Source organism: Musa acuminata, chromosome BXJ1-11 (genome assembly GCF_036884655.1).
Source record: "Musa acuminata AAA Group cultivar baxijiao chromosome BXJ1-11, Cavendish_Baxijiao_AAA, whole genome shotgun sequence".
In the NCBI taxonomy this organism is placed as follows: Eukaryota; Viridiplantae; Streptophyta; class Magnoliopsida; order Zingiberales; family Musaceae; genus Musa; species Musa acuminata.
In genome coordinates this window covers 3,754,881-3,774,546 of record NC_088337.1, presented here as the reverse complement: position 1 = coordinate 3,774,546, position 19,666 = coordinate 3,754,881, and the positions used below count along the sequence as shown (strand labels likewise).

At 37.7% G+C, this 19,666-nt stretch overlaps 3 protein-coding genes across 7 annotated transcripts; 2 read left to right on the top strand and 1 right to left on the bottom strand.

Moving 5' to 3' along the window:
* Positions 1–725: 725 nt before the first annotated feature.
* On the bottom strand, positions 726–11,965 carry LOC135596916 (ceramide kinase-like). Of its 5 annotated transcripts, XM_065089182.1 has the most exons (15): positions 11,764–11,965; positions 9,463–9,540; positions 8,903–9,061; positions 8,582–8,749; positions 8,401–8,493; positions 8,220–8,312; positions 6,572–6,710; positions 6,455–6,490; positions 6,323–6,349; positions 6,101–6,185; positions 4,938–5,087; positions 3,419–3,520; positions 2,960–3,322; positions 1,397–1,460; positions 726–1,315 (listed from the first exon to the last, which is right to left on the bottom strand). In XM_065089182.1, the coding sequence occupies exons 1-15, from the start codon at positions 11,875–11,877 to the stop codon at positions 1,178–1,180; spliced, it is 1,809 nt and encodes a 602-aa protein (XP_064945254.1). In that variant the 5' UTR covers positions 11,878–11,965; the 3' UTR covers positions 726–1,177. The 5 variants fall into 5 exon arrangements, with proteins under 5 accessions (XP_064945254.1, XP_064945252.1, XP_064945253.1 ...); XM_065089180.1 differs by having other exon boundaries at positions 6,455–6,710; XM_065089181.1 differs by lacking the exon at positions 9,463–9,540 and having other exon boundaries at positions 6,455–6,710.
* A 1,020-nt stretch (positions 11,966–12,985) lies between these two features.
* On the top strand, positions 12,986–14,279 carry LOC135596558 (photosynthetic NDH subunit of subcomplex B 3, chloroplastic-like). The gene is made up of 6 exons (XM_065088609.1): positions 12,986–13,272; positions 13,348–13,458; positions 13,534–13,590; positions 13,757–13,819; positions 13,930–13,992; positions 14,069–14,279. The coding sequence occupies exons 1-6, from the start codon at positions 13,051–13,053 to the stop codon at positions 14,117–14,119; spliced, it is 567 nt and encodes a 188-aa protein (XP_064944681.1). The 5' UTR covers positions 12,986–13,050; the 3' UTR covers positions 14,120–14,279.
* Positions 14,280–14,457: 178 nt separating this feature from the next.
* Positions 14,458–19,392, top strand: LOC135596914 (transcription termination factor MTEF18, mitochondrial-like). Its single transcript, XM_065089178.1, has 2 exons — positions 14,458–15,990; positions 19,117–19,392. The coding sequence occupies exons 1-2, from the start codon at positions 14,560–14,562 to the stop codon at positions 19,153–19,155; spliced, it is 1,470 nt and encodes a 489-aa protein (XP_064945250.1). The 5' UTR covers positions 14,458–14,559; the 3' UTR covers positions 19,156–19,392.
* Positions 19,393–19,666: the final 274 nt, after the last annotated feature.

Genomic DNA, 19,666 nt, shown 5'->3' with positions numbered 1-19,666 from the left:
GCAGGCAGCCCTTACCATCAAAGCCCTATTGCAGTTGAAACATGGAGCTTGTGTTTGTGTATAGTCACAAACATCCGATCAAATGGTAAAGAACTAGAAGATCATAGATCAAATAAAGGTCAAAAACTTGCATGGGCTAAGAACACTAAGTTGGCCATGGAAACAGGTTTGTAGATCATGCATGTTATTATGTCGTTTAAGCAAGGTTCGTCGTACCATTCAATATGGGTGATATATGTTGGTCTAATGGTCTAATAAGGGATCGATACAAGAGGTATATATTGATTTATCAATATCTCATTGTATCATATGTTGGCCATGTTGGTCTAATGGTCTAATAAAAGATCGATACAAGAGGTATATATTGATTTATCAATATCTCATTGTATCATATGTTGGTACGATTTGATACATACCAAATACATAAGATTGAGTTTTGCTCCTACAGATATTGTTGAGACGAGGGTGCAAAGTAATTTCTATAACGGTGATGAAAAAAATGCTGGGACAAAACATTATATTATTTCTTTTGATAAAAAAATAAAATAGTATGAGGGTATTTTGCTTAAAAAAAGAAAAAAAACATTAATAATGTTTCATATATATATATATATATATATATATATATATATATATAAGAAAAAACACATTATATCATAAAAGATTGAAACAAGAACAAGAGGATCATGCATCAATTAATTTGCAGTGCTCAACAATATTCCTAATTTTGCAATAAGGTGGGTTTTTTTTTATTCCAGCATCAACATCTACAATCGTTGCACGTATATTTACAGTCATATGATGATTATACATCAAATCAACCCTGAAGGTAATGTGAGAAAATACTCATTGATACTCCCAAATAAGAGGCTTAACCAACCAACACTATTCTGTGCTGAGATGTTTTGCCAACAAAGTATGACAAATAGTAAAGCTCCATGTTAATTAAGGTACGAAATGGAAGAAAGACACAGGGGTTCTGGTGTCGTATAACTCAAAACTACTACTAATCCTAGCCCCTGTGTTTTGTAATGGACAAGCATAAGATTTATTCCTCTTCATATTGTTCTCCTTGATGTCTGTTGTTGGGAATTCAGGCCAACATAATTTATATATACTAAACTTCAGACCATTTGTATTTATTGGGAATTCATATGACCTTCATAATTTATGTATACTAAACTTCAGGTCCTGATGCAAACAAGTTGATTAGGCCCCTACATACTTGTACAGAGACTTGGCATGCTTGGAGAATCTCCCCATCCACATTCCACACACTTTCATTATGAGCTGAAACAAAGGTAAAAGCAGGTGTCTGCAAAGCAAACAGATATTAGTACGACAGATCAATATAAGCGACAATAAGAGGGGGAAAGGCTAACAAGTTTACACATACCTTGTGGTGTTCCACAAATGTAAAGTCAAAAGGATTAGAGCCCCTTTTAAGATTTATAAGATGCCTGCAGTGAGTGATTCATTGGTTAGTATCACCTATGGATCATCAGTAAAGAAGGATATGCTATTATTATCTGATTCCAGAAGCCAGAATCTTGTTTGGACTGGACTGCTAGAAAGAGCATAACACAAATTAATTTGAGAACATGTCATTCAGTAACTTAATGAGAATATTATTATTGCATGTGTTTTGGCTGTCTAATATGTATGTGAACATCAGGCTACTTGAATCTATCATCCCACAATCAACACATGATGAAACAGCTATTTGGCCTGCGAAGCTACTTGAATCTGTCATCCCACAATCTACACATGATAAAATAGCTATTTGGCCTTTTTCGCAGAATTGTAAACCTTGGTCGATATGAACTACAGTAAGTTAAGCCAGAATAGCCTAATTCAAAATTAGTTGGAGGATGAACATAATGGGTGCAGTAGGAAACAAAACCCGGACTTTTTACAAAGCAGCCTAGACTGCTTAGGATCACAAATTTGAAAGGAGCAATGGCTCATCACAGGCAAGAAGTAGCATATTTGCTAACTCCGATTGTTAATGATAAGATAAAGAACTAGCATATTTATAAATCTTATTTTAGGAATAAAATAAAATAAGAAATCTTATTTAGTATTCGTTACAATAATAATTCCAGATCTCCCACAAGACAAGTTTTAGAATGTGTGAAACATAAAGATAAAGCATATTTAAAAATCTGATTTTACTACTAACTACTTACATCAAGGGGGGAATTCTAATCAAACACTTGCTTGTCAATTTCAGATGTCAATAACTTATTGTTATTTACAAACTAAACAATCCATGTGTGAAAGCTAAACTTTCTAGAGATGTCCATGAAAGCTTATGATTTATCAGATCTCTAGACAAGGAATGTAGATGTACAAAACTGATTAAGATGTACTAGTTTTTGGGTATATACACTTATAGAAAGAAACAAAAGTTGCAAATCTTCAAATGATATAATTGAATGTGTTAATGAACTAAACCATCTCATGTATTCTCAAAGTACATCAATGGCCTACAATCAATGTACCCCAAGTACTCTCATATTATTATGTAAGATTGACCTAGTGCACTATCCTTCCTGATCTTTTTATATTTGTGTGTACATGAAGAAAAGGATTCTGACTTTGATGGAACCAAGTAAACAGAGCATTCTAATTCTTCTCTTTTTCCTCCAGCAGCAAGTAGGACTTATAAAGAAATACATGCATCTATTAGGCATTTAAGAAAGAACAAAGAACAGGAGCATATTACATGTAATTAAAGCATTTTAAATAGTAAAAATATACACTGTATAATTCATAGTAATATAAAAGCGGAATCATGAACTTAAGTGGCTTCTACTACTCAGAGGGGGAAGAGAGAGAGAGAGAGAGAGAGAGAGAGAGAGAGAGAGAGAGAGAGAGAGAGGTAAAGAGAAAAAATGCACAAGTAGTTTGAAGATTCCAGAAGAAAGCAAAAGGAAAATATTTCTTTTGAACTTACCACAAGTATAAAGGATGCGGACAATCTTTTATTAGTATAAGATGAAGGAAACCATCAGCAAGGTGTGCCTCAGCCACCAGACCTTTAGGAGCTCTTTCATTACGGCATGAAATAATGGCAGCACCAACACTAAGAAAACGACCCTTGTATTCTAGCCACCTTGAATCCTGAGAATGAATTGGGCTAACAGCTACATCTGCAGAATGCTGAGCAGCATTTTTAAAATCATTACAGATGTTGCAGTTTGCACGGCAAACATTCTTAGAGTTCTTTTGAAAAAGTTGTGAAGTTTGTATGTCGCTTGCAATGTTACTAGTTTCTTGTTCTTCAGTCTTCAAAAATGTAACTTTTGCCTCGTAAGATCTTGATAAATGAAAAATAACAATGGTCAAATAGCTCCCTGAGAAATTAAAAGATCAAAGATACAAAGTAGTGTTCTTTATAAGAATTAAGGAAAACCTGTGTTTCAGAAAGGCCACCGTTCCAGCAAAATCATAGCGTTTAGGACCCATCCAACGATAGCCTTCACTCTCCTTGATGACATCACCATAAAAACCATACCTGACAACAGGTCACAAAATCAGCACTCACAAGGAACAGGTTGTACATAACAGGAAAAAAAAATCATAGGGAATTTTGAAATTCCTCCTATAAAAGAAACCAAACAAATCAATGTAAAATTATATAGTATTTGATTTCATTTTGTTTCAAGAATTTTATGATAGACAACATGCAGAATTAATCTACCAAAACTCCTTCCTCTCTCTTCCAAAAGAGATAAGAAAGAAGAATGTCATCATGCTAGAAACAAAATATGTTAGTGAAAGGTTGAGGAGAAAAATGAAAACAAAGGACAAGAACCTTAGATATTTTCTCACACATCTTTCACGTGAATGTATTGTCAGATCTTCTAATGAGCATGTGAAAAGAAGTAATGATCAGATATACAATAGTAGTGGAGTTCCATGAAATGTTTTCTCACTGATGGCAGTTCAGATATATGTATTCACAACGTCAAATCACTTACAAAAGCACAAGATAAAGCATTGTAGAATTTTCAGAGATCATATATGATATAAAGTTTATAAACAATAAACAACACTTAACCTCATCTAATGCACAAAAGTGGTTGGAGAATAAACAACCCAATATGGTTGGAGAAAGGATAGCTCTTAACCTCATCTAATGCACAAAAGTGGTGTTTAATAACACACTGATATATATTCAACCCCAAATTTAACCCACCGAATACACGATGAACTTTATCATACTCATGAGACAAATGTTCAAACACATCAGCCCCATTTTTTACATGATTTTGTCCACTTACAAAACCCGAACTTGACATAAAATCTGATCAACCAAGCACATGATTAAAAGTTTAAAACAATATCAAGAAAACCACCTTTAATATATGACCTGACTATTAATCATGTGATCAGGACAAGTTGGGTTAGCCAGGTAAATTTCTAAAACTCTAAACTAAAAATACTATATCACTGATCAGATTGATTGAGTCAACCTGTTTATTAAACAACAAATAAGTCCAACCCAATACCTGGTAGCTATGTGCCAGGCTCGGATCAGATTGGTAGGTCATCTTAATAAACTGCCATCCCTACACCCTAACTAGTAAATGGTTTTTTTAAATTCATCATTTTTTTTGTTTTTTCATGTGTTTGATCCACCAAGCCATTTTTCTGCATTTTTTGCCAATGAAAAATCACTTTTTTCTCACTCTGTACAAAGTTGTAAACTTTTTGTTGGCAATCCTTGCCTCTGAAAGATATTTTCCATTTAGTCAATAGAATCATATATGTTCAACAAAATCTCCATCATCCAATAACATACTTGAAAATAGATTTTATCCGAAAGATTTTCAGGCACATATTTTTGAACTTTGCACCAAATACATGTTTTTGATATCTGCTCCACATATTTGTGTCTTGTTGCAGAGTTTAAAAATAAGTTAACATACCCTGCAAAAGAAGCTGCATAGCGTACAGAAGGCACTTCTGTTGATGAAGGACTAGTTTTCCATCGGACCACCTGAGCTATATCAAGTGACATCTTTTTGCCAAGGATAATGTGCAAAGCTGATGTTACAGGATCTCGTGTCCCGGTAGTACTACAAACAGGGATTAACACTCTTGTTAAGTCATTAGCAAACTTCAATATGATTAATGTAAAATAGATAATATAAAATTGCCAATAAACCAAGTACTTGCAACTTTACAAGCACACATTACTCAAGGATTTATGTGTCCATATGAAGTGTCCATGTTGGTCATAGGGAGGAATAATAAGACACAGCTCCAGGCCATGGTCACACAAGCCCAGTCACATGCTGAATTATGCCCATAAGTTCAATAGTGCTTGAGACAACACATATCTAACTAAATGTCTTGAAAATGCATGCACAATACAGAAGATGCACTTCTGTACCATGTCAATATTCAGAGGTGCAGTATGTAAAGCATCAGACGTGATGAGGCAATTAAAAAGATTCCACATTTCCACAGAAAAACTATAGGAATATAGGCCTATTGACAAATCACACTCAATTCGATAGTCTAAATCTAAATCAATGTAATCTGGTGATAGCCCATGGCCTGATCCAAATGCTCAAGCCAACCACCCACTTATAATTGGTTAGTACTTAAATACAGGTTGATTTTGACCCTATCTGTTTACAACCTGACTCGGTAATTGTAGTTATGTGTTATATTGGTAACAGAAATATGCATATGTACATGTACTGTTAGGGAAGTTCAGATTTTAATCTAGTAGTGGTAACAGCAATGGTAGTTCATATCGGGTTTCCAGTTAAAGCTCGGATTCTTTAATGTTTCAGATGTCAAGGCATTTAGACTTTAGAGAATAGTTGGATCAGATCCAGATTGATCCTGATCAATCAAAATTTCCAATTGTTGTTATTTTTCATTTTCAGTTGGTTGGTTTGTCAAGCAGAGTACATTTCGAAACTTAGTACACAGAGGATAAACTAGGACAACAGCAAAAGCAGAGCTGTAAGTTCGCTGTAACTTGGGTTAGCTTCATGGATCTTTTACAGTCATCGAGCTCTACTGAGGGTAACACCAATGCAGAAAACCAATCCTTAAAACAAACAACAGAACATACCTGATAACAATGGCATCAGTTGAACCAGCAGGAATTAATCCAAGTCTAAACCAATCATTTGGGAAGGAAACTTTTACATCTTCATCTGAAACAGTAAACAGGTCTGGATATCAAATGTTGAGAGGGGTGTGTAAAAAAAAAAAACCAGCAAACTTGTAGTAGTAAATACATAGCATGCAGACATTTAGCTTAATTTGTTGAGCAAAATCAGCATGTACTAACCTGCATTGCATGGTCCATTGTTGGTTGCTGTCATTCAAGATAAACCATATAACCTATTAGTGCCCCACGTGTTTCATCAGGTGCTAAATTTGTTAATATTTCATGCATCAAGTAAAACCATTAGTTACATACTGCATTTTGAGATGCCCAGTCCATTGGATTCTACAGCTGAGAGAAGAGGTGCAAGGTCATCACTTCCACATAAAGGCGCAGAAAGCATGCCAATTGCACCATTAAGAGAGGCCCTACCACATGAGATGTCATTGTTTAAATGCTGAAAATTTTTATCACTTTTGTTATCCAACTCTTGTGGAGATGGAGGATAAGGAGCATCATGCCTCGAGGAAAGAAGTCCATTCAGAACTTCGTTAAAGAGACCATCACCTCCCTGGTCCAAATTCATGTACAAATCACTCAATAAGAGAACAAAAAGAAATGACGCATTACATAATTATACGAGCAACATGAAATGTCTTTCTTCTCTTTTTTGTCATCCAATGATTTACTTGATGACAAAAGCCGTAAGTTACTTATTAAGGGTTATTGCAGAATGCATGAACTAACTATGAGTCTGCACATTTTTAGGTAGTAATGACAAGCTAAATCAGGTTACTAGCATCTTGAGCGTCCAAGTCTGTTCCAAAATCAATGCATCGTCATGCTGTATTTGGTGACTTGGGACTACAGTACATTAAGAGTTCTGCAGCGACTGCAACCATTTGCAACAGCAGTTTGGTTGCATATTGATATCATATGCAAGCAAAATTATGGAAAATAATGTAAATACTTCCCATAAGAATCCAACTAATAGTCCAGTATCAACTGACAGATGTTATGAAGCTTTATTAAAATTATTTATAAATGCATGATGATTTGGGTAATCTAATGGTGTCACCCTTCTCATACAAAAACTTGCCTCTCAATGTATGTTGCTAAATCAGTCTTAACCATTGGAAGACAGCAAAATTTATAGTGTTGTTTAATTAAGAAAGAATCAGATATCAGTTATAGACAGTAAGGTAAAACAAAGGAATCAACTGTATCACAAATTTCCAGAAGCAGTATGAATTTCCTCACAATGTGCTTAAAGCTTAACTGACATCACATAGCTCAAACATCAAAAGAGAGCAAGAAGTCTAAATGAAAACACCCCATATCTGAACAAATCTAAGATCCATATGCGTCATTCGCTATGGTAAACCAAGAATAGCCCCATCAAAAGAAGGGCCATTTCTGCTTTAAGAAGGTGACCATCTGGCAAGATTGTTCAACTTCTATCAAAGTTAAGCACAGTGAACTACATAGATGCAATCAAGAGTCCTTAAAGTTCCACTGTTTCTTTAATCTATTGTGTCAACGCAAAGTTGAAACAAATGAAGGATTTTGGTAACTAAACTGATTGCAGAAAAGCCTTCATTAGGTTCCAAAAACCAATGACTGACTAAAAAGGATAGCCAACAAAAGACCATTTTATACCAAACAACACAAAACAAAGCTTACCAACTAAAAGTTAGAGATAACCAAACATAGCCACGATAACCTACCTGCTTAAAGATGTAGCACAAGAAATTATATTGTTCTTAGAAGATAGGAGCTGCAGTGACCTTTCAGTAGTAAATGGATAAAAGATAGCTGAGAAACTACACCGGGAGGCCATTTTGTTTTAGTTGTTATTTTAAGAAATGAATTTCATGATTTATTATCTTCTGCTAGTTTCACATTAATCACAGAATTTCATATTGTTTTATGAACTCTTTTCAGGCAGACTTCAATAAAAAGGACAAAGTTATCTGTATGACTAAATTAAAATAAAATCTTGAATATTAAACAATATCAACAGATATCAGTCATCTGAAGATTAAAAAACGAATACATGTTAGATAAGCTAGAAGCATACCACAGCAACAATGCCATCAAAAGAACTCAATTCCCTGTGCGATAAGGATGCTATACAGTCAAATGCATGCCCTGCCCTCTGAGTCACTGTTACCTGAACAAAGTGCATGACCCTGTGTAATGCAATGTAGTAACAGAAGAGGAAACTCATTTTTTGATGACTTATAACAGCATTTTCTTACCTCTGTCCGCACTTTAGCATGGGAAAATATAGGCGCAACTGTCTCCCAAGTCTTGACCCCATTTCCTTTCCCACATAATGGGTGAACAAACACCTAAATGATACTACAGAAAGTTAATAAACAAGATATCACAAAAAATTGATGAAAAAATTGCAAGAAGGTATTTCAATACGGAAAGTACCAAAAGAGACTTTGGTCTGATAGCATCAGTACTGGTAGAAGCAATCAAACGTTCAACCCACGACTGGCATATATGCATATCCTTGTGACCAAACGTGTATTCACAGAGTGTCCAAGGAGAACCATGTGTTTTACCCCTATGGAATCCATGCACCACAAAACGGTACATCTGCATAAGCAACAGGACACTTAAAACACAAAATATAAACATGATAGTTAGCCATCAAGGAAGTCATAATGCCCTCATCAGGTTTAAATTCTATGCAGCTATCAACAACAACAATGAAAGTGGATGCATCGATGAAAGATCTTGATATCTAACCTCAAATTTATTGCCTGAGAAAAAGCTGCCAGAATTCCTATTTGCATCCTCAATCAAGCCCCAATCAATTAAATCTACAGCATAAACACTGGAAAATTCAATCCTGTTTTCAGTCTTTAGCCGGTAGTTCATGCACAAGCAAGATGACCCACTAGATTCCTGAAAAGCACAGAGAAATAAAACAAAGTCAAACATGAAATATGTGACACTCTTATTTAAACAAAAACATATAGACTTACGTAGGCAAAACAACTAGCAAGCTTAAATTGACCTATTTCTCTATGAATCTCAAGAAACAATTTTCTAAACATCCATTATCAATTATGACACAAAGCTTAGCTCAAAAGAATACAATGAATCATACATCCTTCTAAACTATCTAATAGTATATAAATACATTAACCAAGGAGCAACAAAATGAGAGGAGATAACTGGTGGTAGCATATTGAAAACATGAATATCCACGGTTTCAGAAAGTAATTGCCATGAATGTCCCAGATGGTAGCATATTGAAAACATGCAAGATAACTGGTGGCAATGTAAACATGCAAATCAATTACCTGCATGCAAGATACTCGGTGGTAACATGTAAGGTAATTTATATAAAGCCTGATGAAGTAGTAGAATAGCTTCTTATGCTGTAATTTAAGATTTTGCCCTCCCATCAGATCCACCCATATCTCATGGTAGGAAAAACTAGAAACAAGTGCTATATGGACAATAGCAAAACAAAGCTCAAAGCAAGATATCAGTTCACTCTTGAGTTTCATAAAATAACTGAAAAACACAGTTTAACTTTTATATGCAAAAGGAAATGCTATCAGCAAAAGACTCGATTTATAACTGACTGGAATATAGTTGAGAAGGAATTAGTCTATGAAAAATTCAGCAACATCCGAATACCAATCCTTGTACCTTTATCAAGATCTTATCAGACAGATATGCAGCAATATATCTGATATGCCTTAGTAAACAGATAGAAGATATTTAAAAGGTACTGGGACCATATAAGATCAGACTGATGTGGTATGTTTGGCATGCAACTATATACGAAAATTTGTTCAATGGTATAGATAGATTTCATCTCTTACAACAATTTTGTCTTCTACAATATCTTCGAAAATTTTCAGAGGTGGTAATACACAAGCCAATAACCATGAAGAGTACATTTGGTTTAATAGACTAATAGGATAGGATTTGAAATTTAAAGGCACTTCAATTAGGTTTACAACAATTTTGTCATCTACAGTATCTTTTTACTTGCTACTCCAGCATAAAGATCAGTAATGCATCTTTCCTTCCAACTCATATCAAGCAATCATCTTAAAAGGTTTATATAGGCTCATAGTGTGTTCTTTTACACCTCAAACACCATTTTGTAGGCCTAATCAATTGGGCTTCACCCCTAAGACTTTCATCAAGACATACAGAACAACTGATAATTAAATGACTATTGCTTCTGTTTCACCTCTAAGATGGCCTTTGCATGGTAGGTTTTGGAAGACTATAGTTATCAGATGAAGTAGCAGCTATTTTTCCTGGCTAAAATAATTTGAAAGCCTGATCCTATTTTCATCCATAATTCCAAAGGAACAATATCAGATCCAATGATCTCTCATCTTTCTCTTTGCAGATGAACTAGGACTCATAGAGATACTTACAGACTCATGTGAAGCCATCTTTTAATGTGAATCCAGATATGGAACTTCTAATATTGCTTTACAATTAATGACTTTTTTCACACTATATTCCAGTGAAGATCTCCTTGTTGGTTCCTTCCATATCAGCCTCATGACTATATCCTTGAGCAAGATTTTTGTGATCTTGCTTTTCGTAATACATCTATCTCAACCTCACCAGTAATTTAATTTTCACATCCAAAGAGTATCTTTCTATAAGCTAATTTAACTAGGTCATCAGTTTATCATTTCCTGAACTTTTCCTCTCTCAGTTGCTTCATATTATTGTTCTTAATATAGATCAACACAAGAATTCTTTGAGGACCATTGGTGACTGCTTCTAACCGAAGGTCCTCCATATCCCCCATTCTATTTATAAAGCTCCATCAATCCCTGACATAAGGCAGTCTCACTAATTTCCCTCGATTTTTTTCCAGTTTCATTTTATGATCTCAATAAGAATTTTTGACAATTACATGCATCTAAACGATGCAGCATCGCTAATTTAAACATTGAAAACTTGCTCATACATCTAGTGCAAAGCTAAGACCAAAGAGTGAAGTTCGTCCGAAAGGGAATGTCCCAAAAATAGCTTAATAAATATTAGATGATGTCTCAGAAACTATCAAATATTTCAAATAATTGAAACTACAATATTCCATAAAGTTCATGGCACACATCTTATAGAGCAACGAAACGATCCTGCATTCTCTGATCTAAATATTCAAAACCATAAAATCCAAAACGCGACACTCAGAACCACAACAGCCTAAACGTCTGGTCTAAATATCCCCAACCAATTTCAGTTTTGTCCAAGAAAGAGCCAAAATGAGACACTTAAACCATAGTATGATATCATAATAAGGGCTCCTTAGAAATGGGTACCACATGGTACTCGGATGTTTAGTAACCGCAATCACATCAAGCTCTAGTAAAGCCGACGATACATCCAGCACTCAGCTGCCAACAACATGTGTTGCACTGCTTACCTCCATCAAATTCATGTCAAGGAGCTTTTCTTGGAATCCCTTCACAGGAAATCAAGCTAAATCGTCTCCAATTTCCAAGCATCCGTCAACAGGATCAATCAATCAGCAGCGGAATAAAAAACAGCATTCATCTAGGATCAAAGCGAAAGTACTTCCTATACACAACCAAATTTATGAACTTAAGGGGACTCACACAATCGATCGGCTTCCAAGAGAGACCATCGGGATCCAGAGTAACGGCGACCTCGCCGACGCGATCCAAGAAGAGCGTCGAGATCGAGGTCGAGGCTGACCCATTCCTTTCCATCGAGAGCCAGAGGAGGCGAGAGGCGGTGGGATATCTATTTACCTTCTCCTCCTCCTCCTCTTCCGTCTTCGAATCCTGGGATTGTGTGGTCTCGCCATAATATAACGGTTTCGAAGGACGCACATGCCGTTATATGTCCCCATATATGTCGGAGTACGTAACGGCAAGCAAAACGGGGCGCATCGTGGTCTGTTCCGTGGGCCAGACTTGGTGGACCCCGCCTCAATTCAATTTACGGAGCTCATAATTCTGGTCGAGGAAGATAGATATGCATGGTTAACAATGAGGTATGAGATGACTGGATTTACGATAAAAAATTATTAGTTAGTGAGGAGGAAGATGAGACAAAGCAACGAGGCATCTACATTGACATTGTACCACTCTACCTCTTCTTCCACCTTCAACGCCACTCTACATCTACGATAATGTCGGAGGAAGAAGAGGAGGCAAGACATTTACGTTACTAAGGAAGAGGAGATAAGTGAAATAAAGTAGTGTGATACCGAAGGAGGACAATGAAAGTGAGGCATCTGCATCGGCATCACATCGCACTGCCTCCTCTTTATTCTCTTCGATCGCCACATTATCAAAAGAGAAAGAGGAGGCAAAGCGATGCGACACCAACGTAAATGTCTCACTTCTCTCCTCTTTCTCTTTTGACGTCAATGCAAATGTTGTTGAATCTCGGATTTTGATAACGAAATCAATTGATGAGTTTATGATTTAATCTGTGTTTTAAGTGGCATAGGACTAACTTCGATCAAGGAGAGGCAAATTGATTAAAGAAGGAAAAATCATATTGGGTCAGGGTAAACATATCAAAAGGTTGGACGTCGGACCGGAGGATTGGTCGACATGCCGGCAGAAGGCTCATGCCGTGAATTCGGGCATCGGACTGAAGGATCGGACATTGCGCTAAGGAGATCGGAAGTTGCGGGAGTCAAAATATTTTTTTCCTTTTTAATTAATAAATAAAAAATAGGTGAAGAAAATTTGGACAAAAAAATAAAAGGTAATTATGATATTATTGGAATTGGAATTGGTCCCAACGATGAGATAAACGATGACCACACGTAGGCAGTTCAGATAAGAAGAAGCTTATGCTACCCAAATAAACGGGGCGGAAGAGCCACAGATCCCATAGTCTTACTGCTTCGATTCTCCCCACGAGTAATGGGACTTCTCCAATTCAATTCTCCCGGCATCTCTTCCATTCCGATCACTTCGAGCTTCAACTACAACTCCAAATCCCTCAGACCGCTCCACCTCCCCAACCAGGTAAGCCTGGAGAGGCGCAAGCTCTTCGCCATTTCCACAAACACCACGAGCGGTGGATCCGAAAGCGCCGACGTCGCGTCCGAAGAGCCTCCGTCCATCGACTTCGCGTTCGTGAATGTGCGCTCGGTTCCGAAATCTCTTCCGATTTTTCTCTGCAGCACCTCATGTCGTCGATGTGCGTTGCTCTTGCAGTCCAAGCTGCTACCGGACGGCACGCCGGACGTGCAGTATCGGTCTGCGTGCGGTGGGCAGAAGCTAAGGGACATCATGCTGGACAACAACATTGATCTTTACGGGCCATATGTAAGTACAGCGAAATGCTGTCTCCGATGTGATTCTTGAGGTGCATTGAGGGAGCTTAGTCGTAGACCATTGCAGGATGGACCTCTGCTGAACTGTTCTGGAGGTGGCACCTGTGGAACATGTATTGTGGAGGTATGTGTCTGTCCTTTATGCCTTGAGCTGCTGCTGTCACTCCCTTGGCCATGCTGCTGATGCATGGCTAGACATGTTCGAGTAGTTTCTGGAGGAATGGAATGGTGTTGGGAACTGATTTTGGATGCTTGAGAGTAGAATTAGACACTGAGCAATGAATTTTCAGGTGGTTGAGGGTAAAGAAATCCTAAGCCTGAGAACTGACAAAGAGAAGGAATTGCTCAAGAAGGTTTCTGCTTAGCACTCTGTTTCCTGTTTCCTCACATCTTCTTCAGCTTTTCTTAGCTCTCACTTGCATACAATTGTTCTACTCATATTACTCTCAATTACAAATTGCAGAAACCCAAGACATGGAGATTAGCATGCCAAACTATGGTTGGCAACAAGGATTCTAGAGGACAAGTAAGTCAGCTACTGACAGCAGTAATCAAGCAGAGAAGCTTAAAAAGATGCTCATTCTTATTTGTCACCAATGCAGATTATAATCCAACAGTTGCCAGAGTGGAAGGTGCATGAATGGGAAAAATGAAGTGGGGCCAAGACACAGAATGGTGTTGTGTTGCTACTGCTATGGAACTTAGTCATCTCCTTCCAGGGTTGAGGATGCCTCAGGCTGAGATGGTTCATGAGATTTATACACATTTGTCACTTGTACTTGCAAGCATGTGTAATAACAAATGTGTTGTTCATTTTTGATAAGCAAACCAGTAAATAACTAGCTTTTATATATATATATATATATATATATATATATGTGTATATATATATATATACATATATATATATATATGTATATATATATATATACATATATATATATATATATGTATATATATATATATATGTGTGTGGGCCTTATGGGCTTATCTGGAACACACCTCGGATTCTTGCTCCGTCTCTCCTTGCTTCGGAACTGTTAATCCAAAGGCTTGAGCCTGGAGCCCTAAGCCTTCTTGCTCTCTTCGACGCATGCGATGCGCGATGCGACTCGGATGGCCTGCGCGGGTGCTCCTCTCGCGGCTCCTGTCCACGTCGCCGCCGAAGCTGAAGAACCTGCGTTACTACTACCGAGCGCGCGCCCTGGCGGAGGCGCAGAGATTTCTCACCGACTACCTCCACTGCACGCGCTCCCTCCCCTTTTCTCACGCCGAATCCATCGCTTACAACTCCCCCTTCACACTCTCCGACCTCGTTTCCCAGTTCCGCTTCCCCCCCGACGCCGTCCCCGCCGACGTTAAGGTCGCCCTCCATCGCTTCCTCTCCTACCGACCCATCAACGAGTTCGAATTCTTCTTCGAGAGCATCGGCCTCCCGCCGGCCTCCTCACCCGCAGCTGCCTCCTACCGCGGCATCTTTCTCTCCGACGAACCGCGTCTCCTGGCTTCCGTATCCGCCCTCGTCCACTTTGGCTTCCCCTGGACCAAGCTCGGCCTCCTCTACCGCGAGGAGCCCTCCATCTTCTCATCCGGCCCCGACTGCCTCATCGCCAGGCTGCGAGCCCTTGAGGCCCGTGGCTTCCGCCGGGTCTGCGTCATTGGCATCTGCCTTGCGTTCCCCTCCGCGCTGAGTGCAGATGCGGAGCCAGGAGGGGAAATCGATCTCTTGTTCCGGGATCTGAGGACGGTCTTCATGGACTTTAGGTTAGCTGGGTGCGTGACTGAGAACGATGTGGATGTCTTCCTCCAGGTTTCTAGGAGGATTCGGCTGTTCTATGATCTCGGTTCCAGGAAGGGGACAATGGGCGAGCTGATGGGCAGGAACCGGGAGATATTTATCACAGTGGATGAGGCAGTAATCGCTGAAAAGTTTAAGTACCTCACCAAGTTAGGCATGGAGGAGGAGAAGGTTGGTCCTTTTATTCTTGGATGCCCTGATTTGTTGGGTTTTGATTTGGAAAACCCTAGCGTTGCGATGCCAGAGTATCTGAATCATGTTGGATTAGATAAAAACGAAGTGACTTCACTGTCACAGAGGTATCCCCATGTCATGGGCAAGAATAAATTGGGGAATTTGCCAGGAATGATGCGAGCCATGGACCTGCGCAGCTGGTTTCTAAGTAGGATTTTGGATGGGAATTATCATTACCTCTCATCTTCTTTTGTTTCTGCTGCTCCCCATGATACAGCAATTGAGAGTGGATTTCTGCAAGGTTTGGATAGGGTAAAATGCCTGAAGAAGGAAAAGTCTGTGAATAACAAACTAGAATTCTTGCTTGGTATAGGATTTGGGGAGAACAAGATCACTGTCAGAACGCTGTCACTGATCAATACCACGAGAGTCCAATTGCAGGAGCGCTTTGATTACCTTCTCGAGATGGGTATCGAGTACTCCATGCTGTGTAGGATGATAAGTGGGACTCCAAAGTTACTTAATCAGCGCAAAGAAATGCTCCATGAGAAGGTAAATTTCTTCTGCAATGACTTAGGTTGTTCCATGAGCTACCTTGGTGCTTTCCCAGCTTTTCTTTGTTTTGATCTGGAGAATAGGGCCAAACCTAGATATAACATACTAAACTGGCATAAAGAACATGGCTTGCTCAAGAAGCATCTTGCCCCAGCCGCTGTCCTTGCCAGTTCTGAGAAGAGGTTCATGATGTACCTCTATAGTGTTCACCCAGCAGCTCCTAAACAGTGGTTAGAGTGCTTCTCATCCAGATGTGACAGTGATGGAAATCAAAGAATATTATGTTTGCCTTGTCCTGTAACTGAAGCCTCTGTTTAAAGACTTTACACTAGAGGAACAAGAGTACATCATTGTGGCTTCTCCATCTAGCACTGTTGTAGCTGCTCCAAGATCTACAACCAAAAGCATAAGTTGATTTGAAACATCTGAACTTAAAATTTTTGCATCTTTTTCCAGTCTTAGATGTGCATTGCCATGATCAACCATTAAAAGCATCTTTGGAAATTGGTTTCAGGCCTAACCCTGCGAAATACCAAACTATGGTTCTTAAGAGTAAGACACTTAATATATTAGTGGTGATAGATTCCTTAAATTTTTTACATGTATCAGGGAATTTGGCCTTTGATTGTTTGTGTCATCTTATGGTAACTAACATGCGCCTCATGCATCCATGTAATATCAGTTTCTACATTGTTGTTTGTAATTGACATATTGTCTCTGATTAGGATCATTAGAAAGAAATGGAAAAAGATTTGGTTTTGGCTACTGGTTTCTCTTTTTAACTGACTGCTTGATTTAGCAATTTTCAAGTGTTTATACTGATTATAATTTGTTTATATATGCTGGATAAATCCTTCTTAGTATTGTACTAATATGTCAGTGGATTGAAAATGCCACACATCTCGCCTTTGATTTTGTGGACCACCTGTACATGGTTAGGAGGTTTGTTTAAGTGTCCAAAACTTCACCAATTTTGAATGGCGCTTATGTATTTAGTTAATTTGTCAAGACTAACCTAATATTCTCATTTGTTGGCTGAAGAAAGACTTTATTTTCAATGACCAACGTATGCTTGATTTGTTCAATTCACCCAAATTCATTTATGTACAAGATCATGGTTTTGGAAGACTTTCGTATTTGAGCACTTCCTCAGGATGCGATCATCTGCTTGTAGCTAGCTTTTATTTAATTGGAGGATAGATATTTTCAAGCAATAGGATCTGATCTAAGAGCTGGGATTTTGGTATGGGTAGCTTTTGCAGAAAGTGAAAATTGTAAGCTTGAGAATTATCGTGAAGGCATTGATCTAGAACATGCAACAAAGTTGCTATCAGCTTCTTGAGATGGAATTAGCAGCTAATTGAGCTGTATTGCACTGCAAATTCCTTTTTAAGTGGACCTAACTTGCTCTGGTCTTGACTTCTATTCTCCTTTAACTCTATTTATCAAGAAGTTTGGATAAATGTTTATGTTTGCATCTGTGTTGAATAGGTATTGGCAGCTGTAAACTTGTGTCCGCAACTGATGTTATTTGAAGAATACTCTGTGTTTATGCCTTTGAATAATTGGATTTTTATCTGAGTAAAATTATATTTCTTAGTAGATGGTTGATTTACTTGCGGCTATGATTCAATTTTTCTCAGGCGATTCTTGCAAGGAAAATTAAGCAAACTAGGGAAAGGAAGAAAAAATGGCATTCTTATCCCACTTGTCTTGTGCTTGGTTAGGAATTGCAGGATGCAGGGATATATCCCTGTGTCCGAAATGTTTGCATATAAAAGTTACTCATTCTTGATATTTAATAACATGACCCACAAGAATATTAGGTTGCACCTATGGTCTCCTTTTCTGGTCAGGGACAAAGATGCCTCTTGCCACATTCATCACTCTTCTCTGGAGTTCTTACAGGAATACATGGCATATGTGAGGTTTACAACATTGGCAACACTAATCTTGGGGTTTTGATTGACATTATTGAGATTGAGCCAAAAAATAACTTTACAATATAAGTGATTAAGGAAAGCAAGGAAAGTGGCCTCCTCTCTCAGCATCAAATACCTGATGTTCTGTTACTTGATGCAAAATTTCTATGTAATTTGAGTTTTCTTGATATCAGTTTGGTGGAATTGGATACATTTTATATTGAGCTATTAGATTTCTTCAATAAATCATCTGCAGAAGGTGTTTGATGATAGCTTAAAGTTCTTTTCATTTGATTTCTATAGATGAGGACATTCATGTTTGAAGCTTTTCTTATATAATTATGATGACCAGTGAACAAAATTCATTTACAATGAGGATTTAGAAACTAATGAAGGTTTCCTTAAATAATTTTGCATCAATGAAGCATGATATTTTCTTGCTTTCTAAGTCAGTGGTCAAATTAGAGGTTATCCGGTTGTGCTTTAGTACAAAATGCTGTATGACCTGATAGTGTCTTGTAAGGATAAGAGCAGGCACTAGGTTTGAATGCCACAAATAATCTTGGTATCATAATAATGAACCGAATGTGGCAAATACACAGCTGCAGAAGCCTCTAGCTCAGATTACATAATGAGTTGGTGGCATTTTTTGTATTGTAGTGGGAAGAATAAAAGATTGTAATCAGGAAAAGAGAAGGGAAAGAAGGAACGATTGATTCAGCAGAGACAAATTTTGGTGCAGCAGGAATTGATGTTTCTCTAATGTTTTTAGCTGGAATTGATTTATGGAGCTGATTAGTGATTCAGATCTAAGATTGTAGATCTAAGATTGACAAGGTTGTGCTGCTTCGTTCATAATTTTGTGCTGCAATATCAAGCATCATTATGGGGAAAATTGATGTTTAGCCCAATCTTGCAGCTTCCAGCGTCATTATGCTTGGTATCTTAGACCGAACTGCAGGTTTTCTTGCTATAATCATTCTAAATGTTACGGTGACCTTCTCGTTTGAATTGTTATCATCTGAAACTTATATTTGAACATCAGATAACATATATGTCTAGATTAAAAAAGTTCATGGCATTTATCTGCTTATTGCTTTTGTTTTCTTACTTCAATAAATTTTTTTATTCTCCATTTTCTGTCATTACCTAATATTATTTGATCCTGAAACAGCTCTGATTTCTGTCATTAATTTTTCAGTTGGAACAAATGATCAATGACATCAGTTCCCTGCACTGAACTCAGAACTTCACCAGCAACGGATGGTGGCATCCTCTCCATACTGAAAGATCTGCGTTTTGGTATTTCTCATGAAAACATGTTCATGCAGGTCTTACTGCTTGTAGTTGGTGGGCTGTGATGTGTTTTGCTCTGATATAGATTAGGTGATGATGATCTTTAAACTGTTGTGAAATCATTTGAATTGAGGATGATGTATTCCAGTTTTTACCAAGAACACACTGGTAACTTCTTTTACCTCTACAAAAGTCCAGATTATGCATCTAACCCAAAAGAATATTATTATTACTATTTATTATGATATAATAACAAAATCATAAGTCTCAATTATTTAGGGTTATTTGTTATTAATTTTCACTAAATCATTGCAGCAGTGAATTGTGAACCAAAAATAGCTTTCTTCCATTTGTTTTAGTTGACAGGTTTGATTTGCTTCCTGGATAGGTTGAACAAAGTTTGATATGAACAGTACTTTACATTTTAGCTACTTACTAACAAATAATTAGATTCT

Coding starts and splice junctions, on each gene's coding strand:
- LOC135596558 (XM_065088609.1), top strand. CDS start 13,051: ATGGGACTTCTCCAATTCAATTCTCCCGGCATCTCTTCCATTCCGATC. Junction 13,273..13,347: donor TCGACTTCGCGTTCGTGAAT/GTGCGCTCGGTT, acceptor TTGCTCTTGCAG/TCCAAGCTGCTACCGGACGG. Junction 13,993..14,068: donor ACAAGGATTCTAGAGGACAA/GTAAGTCAGCTA, acceptor TCACCAATGCAG/ATTATAATCCAACAGTTGCC.
- LOC135596916 (XM_065089180.1), bottom strand. CDS start 11,877: ATGGAAAGGAATGGGTCAGCCTCGACCTCGATCTCGACGCTCTTCTTG. Junction 8,750..8,902: donor TCTCAGGCAATAAATTTGAG/GTTAGATATCAA, acceptor TTGCTTATGCAG/ATGTACCGTTTTGTGGTGCA. Junction 8,494..8,581: donor TCAGACCAAAGTCTCTTTTG/GTACTTTCCGTA, acceptor AGTATCATTTAG/GTGTTTGTTCACCCATTATG.
- LOC135596914 (XM_065089178.1), top strand. CDS start 14,560: ATGCGATGCGCGATGCGACTCGGATGGCCTGCGCGGGTGCTCCTCTCG. Junction 15,991..19,116: donor AAGAAATGCTCCATGAGAAG/GTAAATTTCTTC, acceptor TTAATTTTTCAG/TTGGAACAAATGATCAATGA.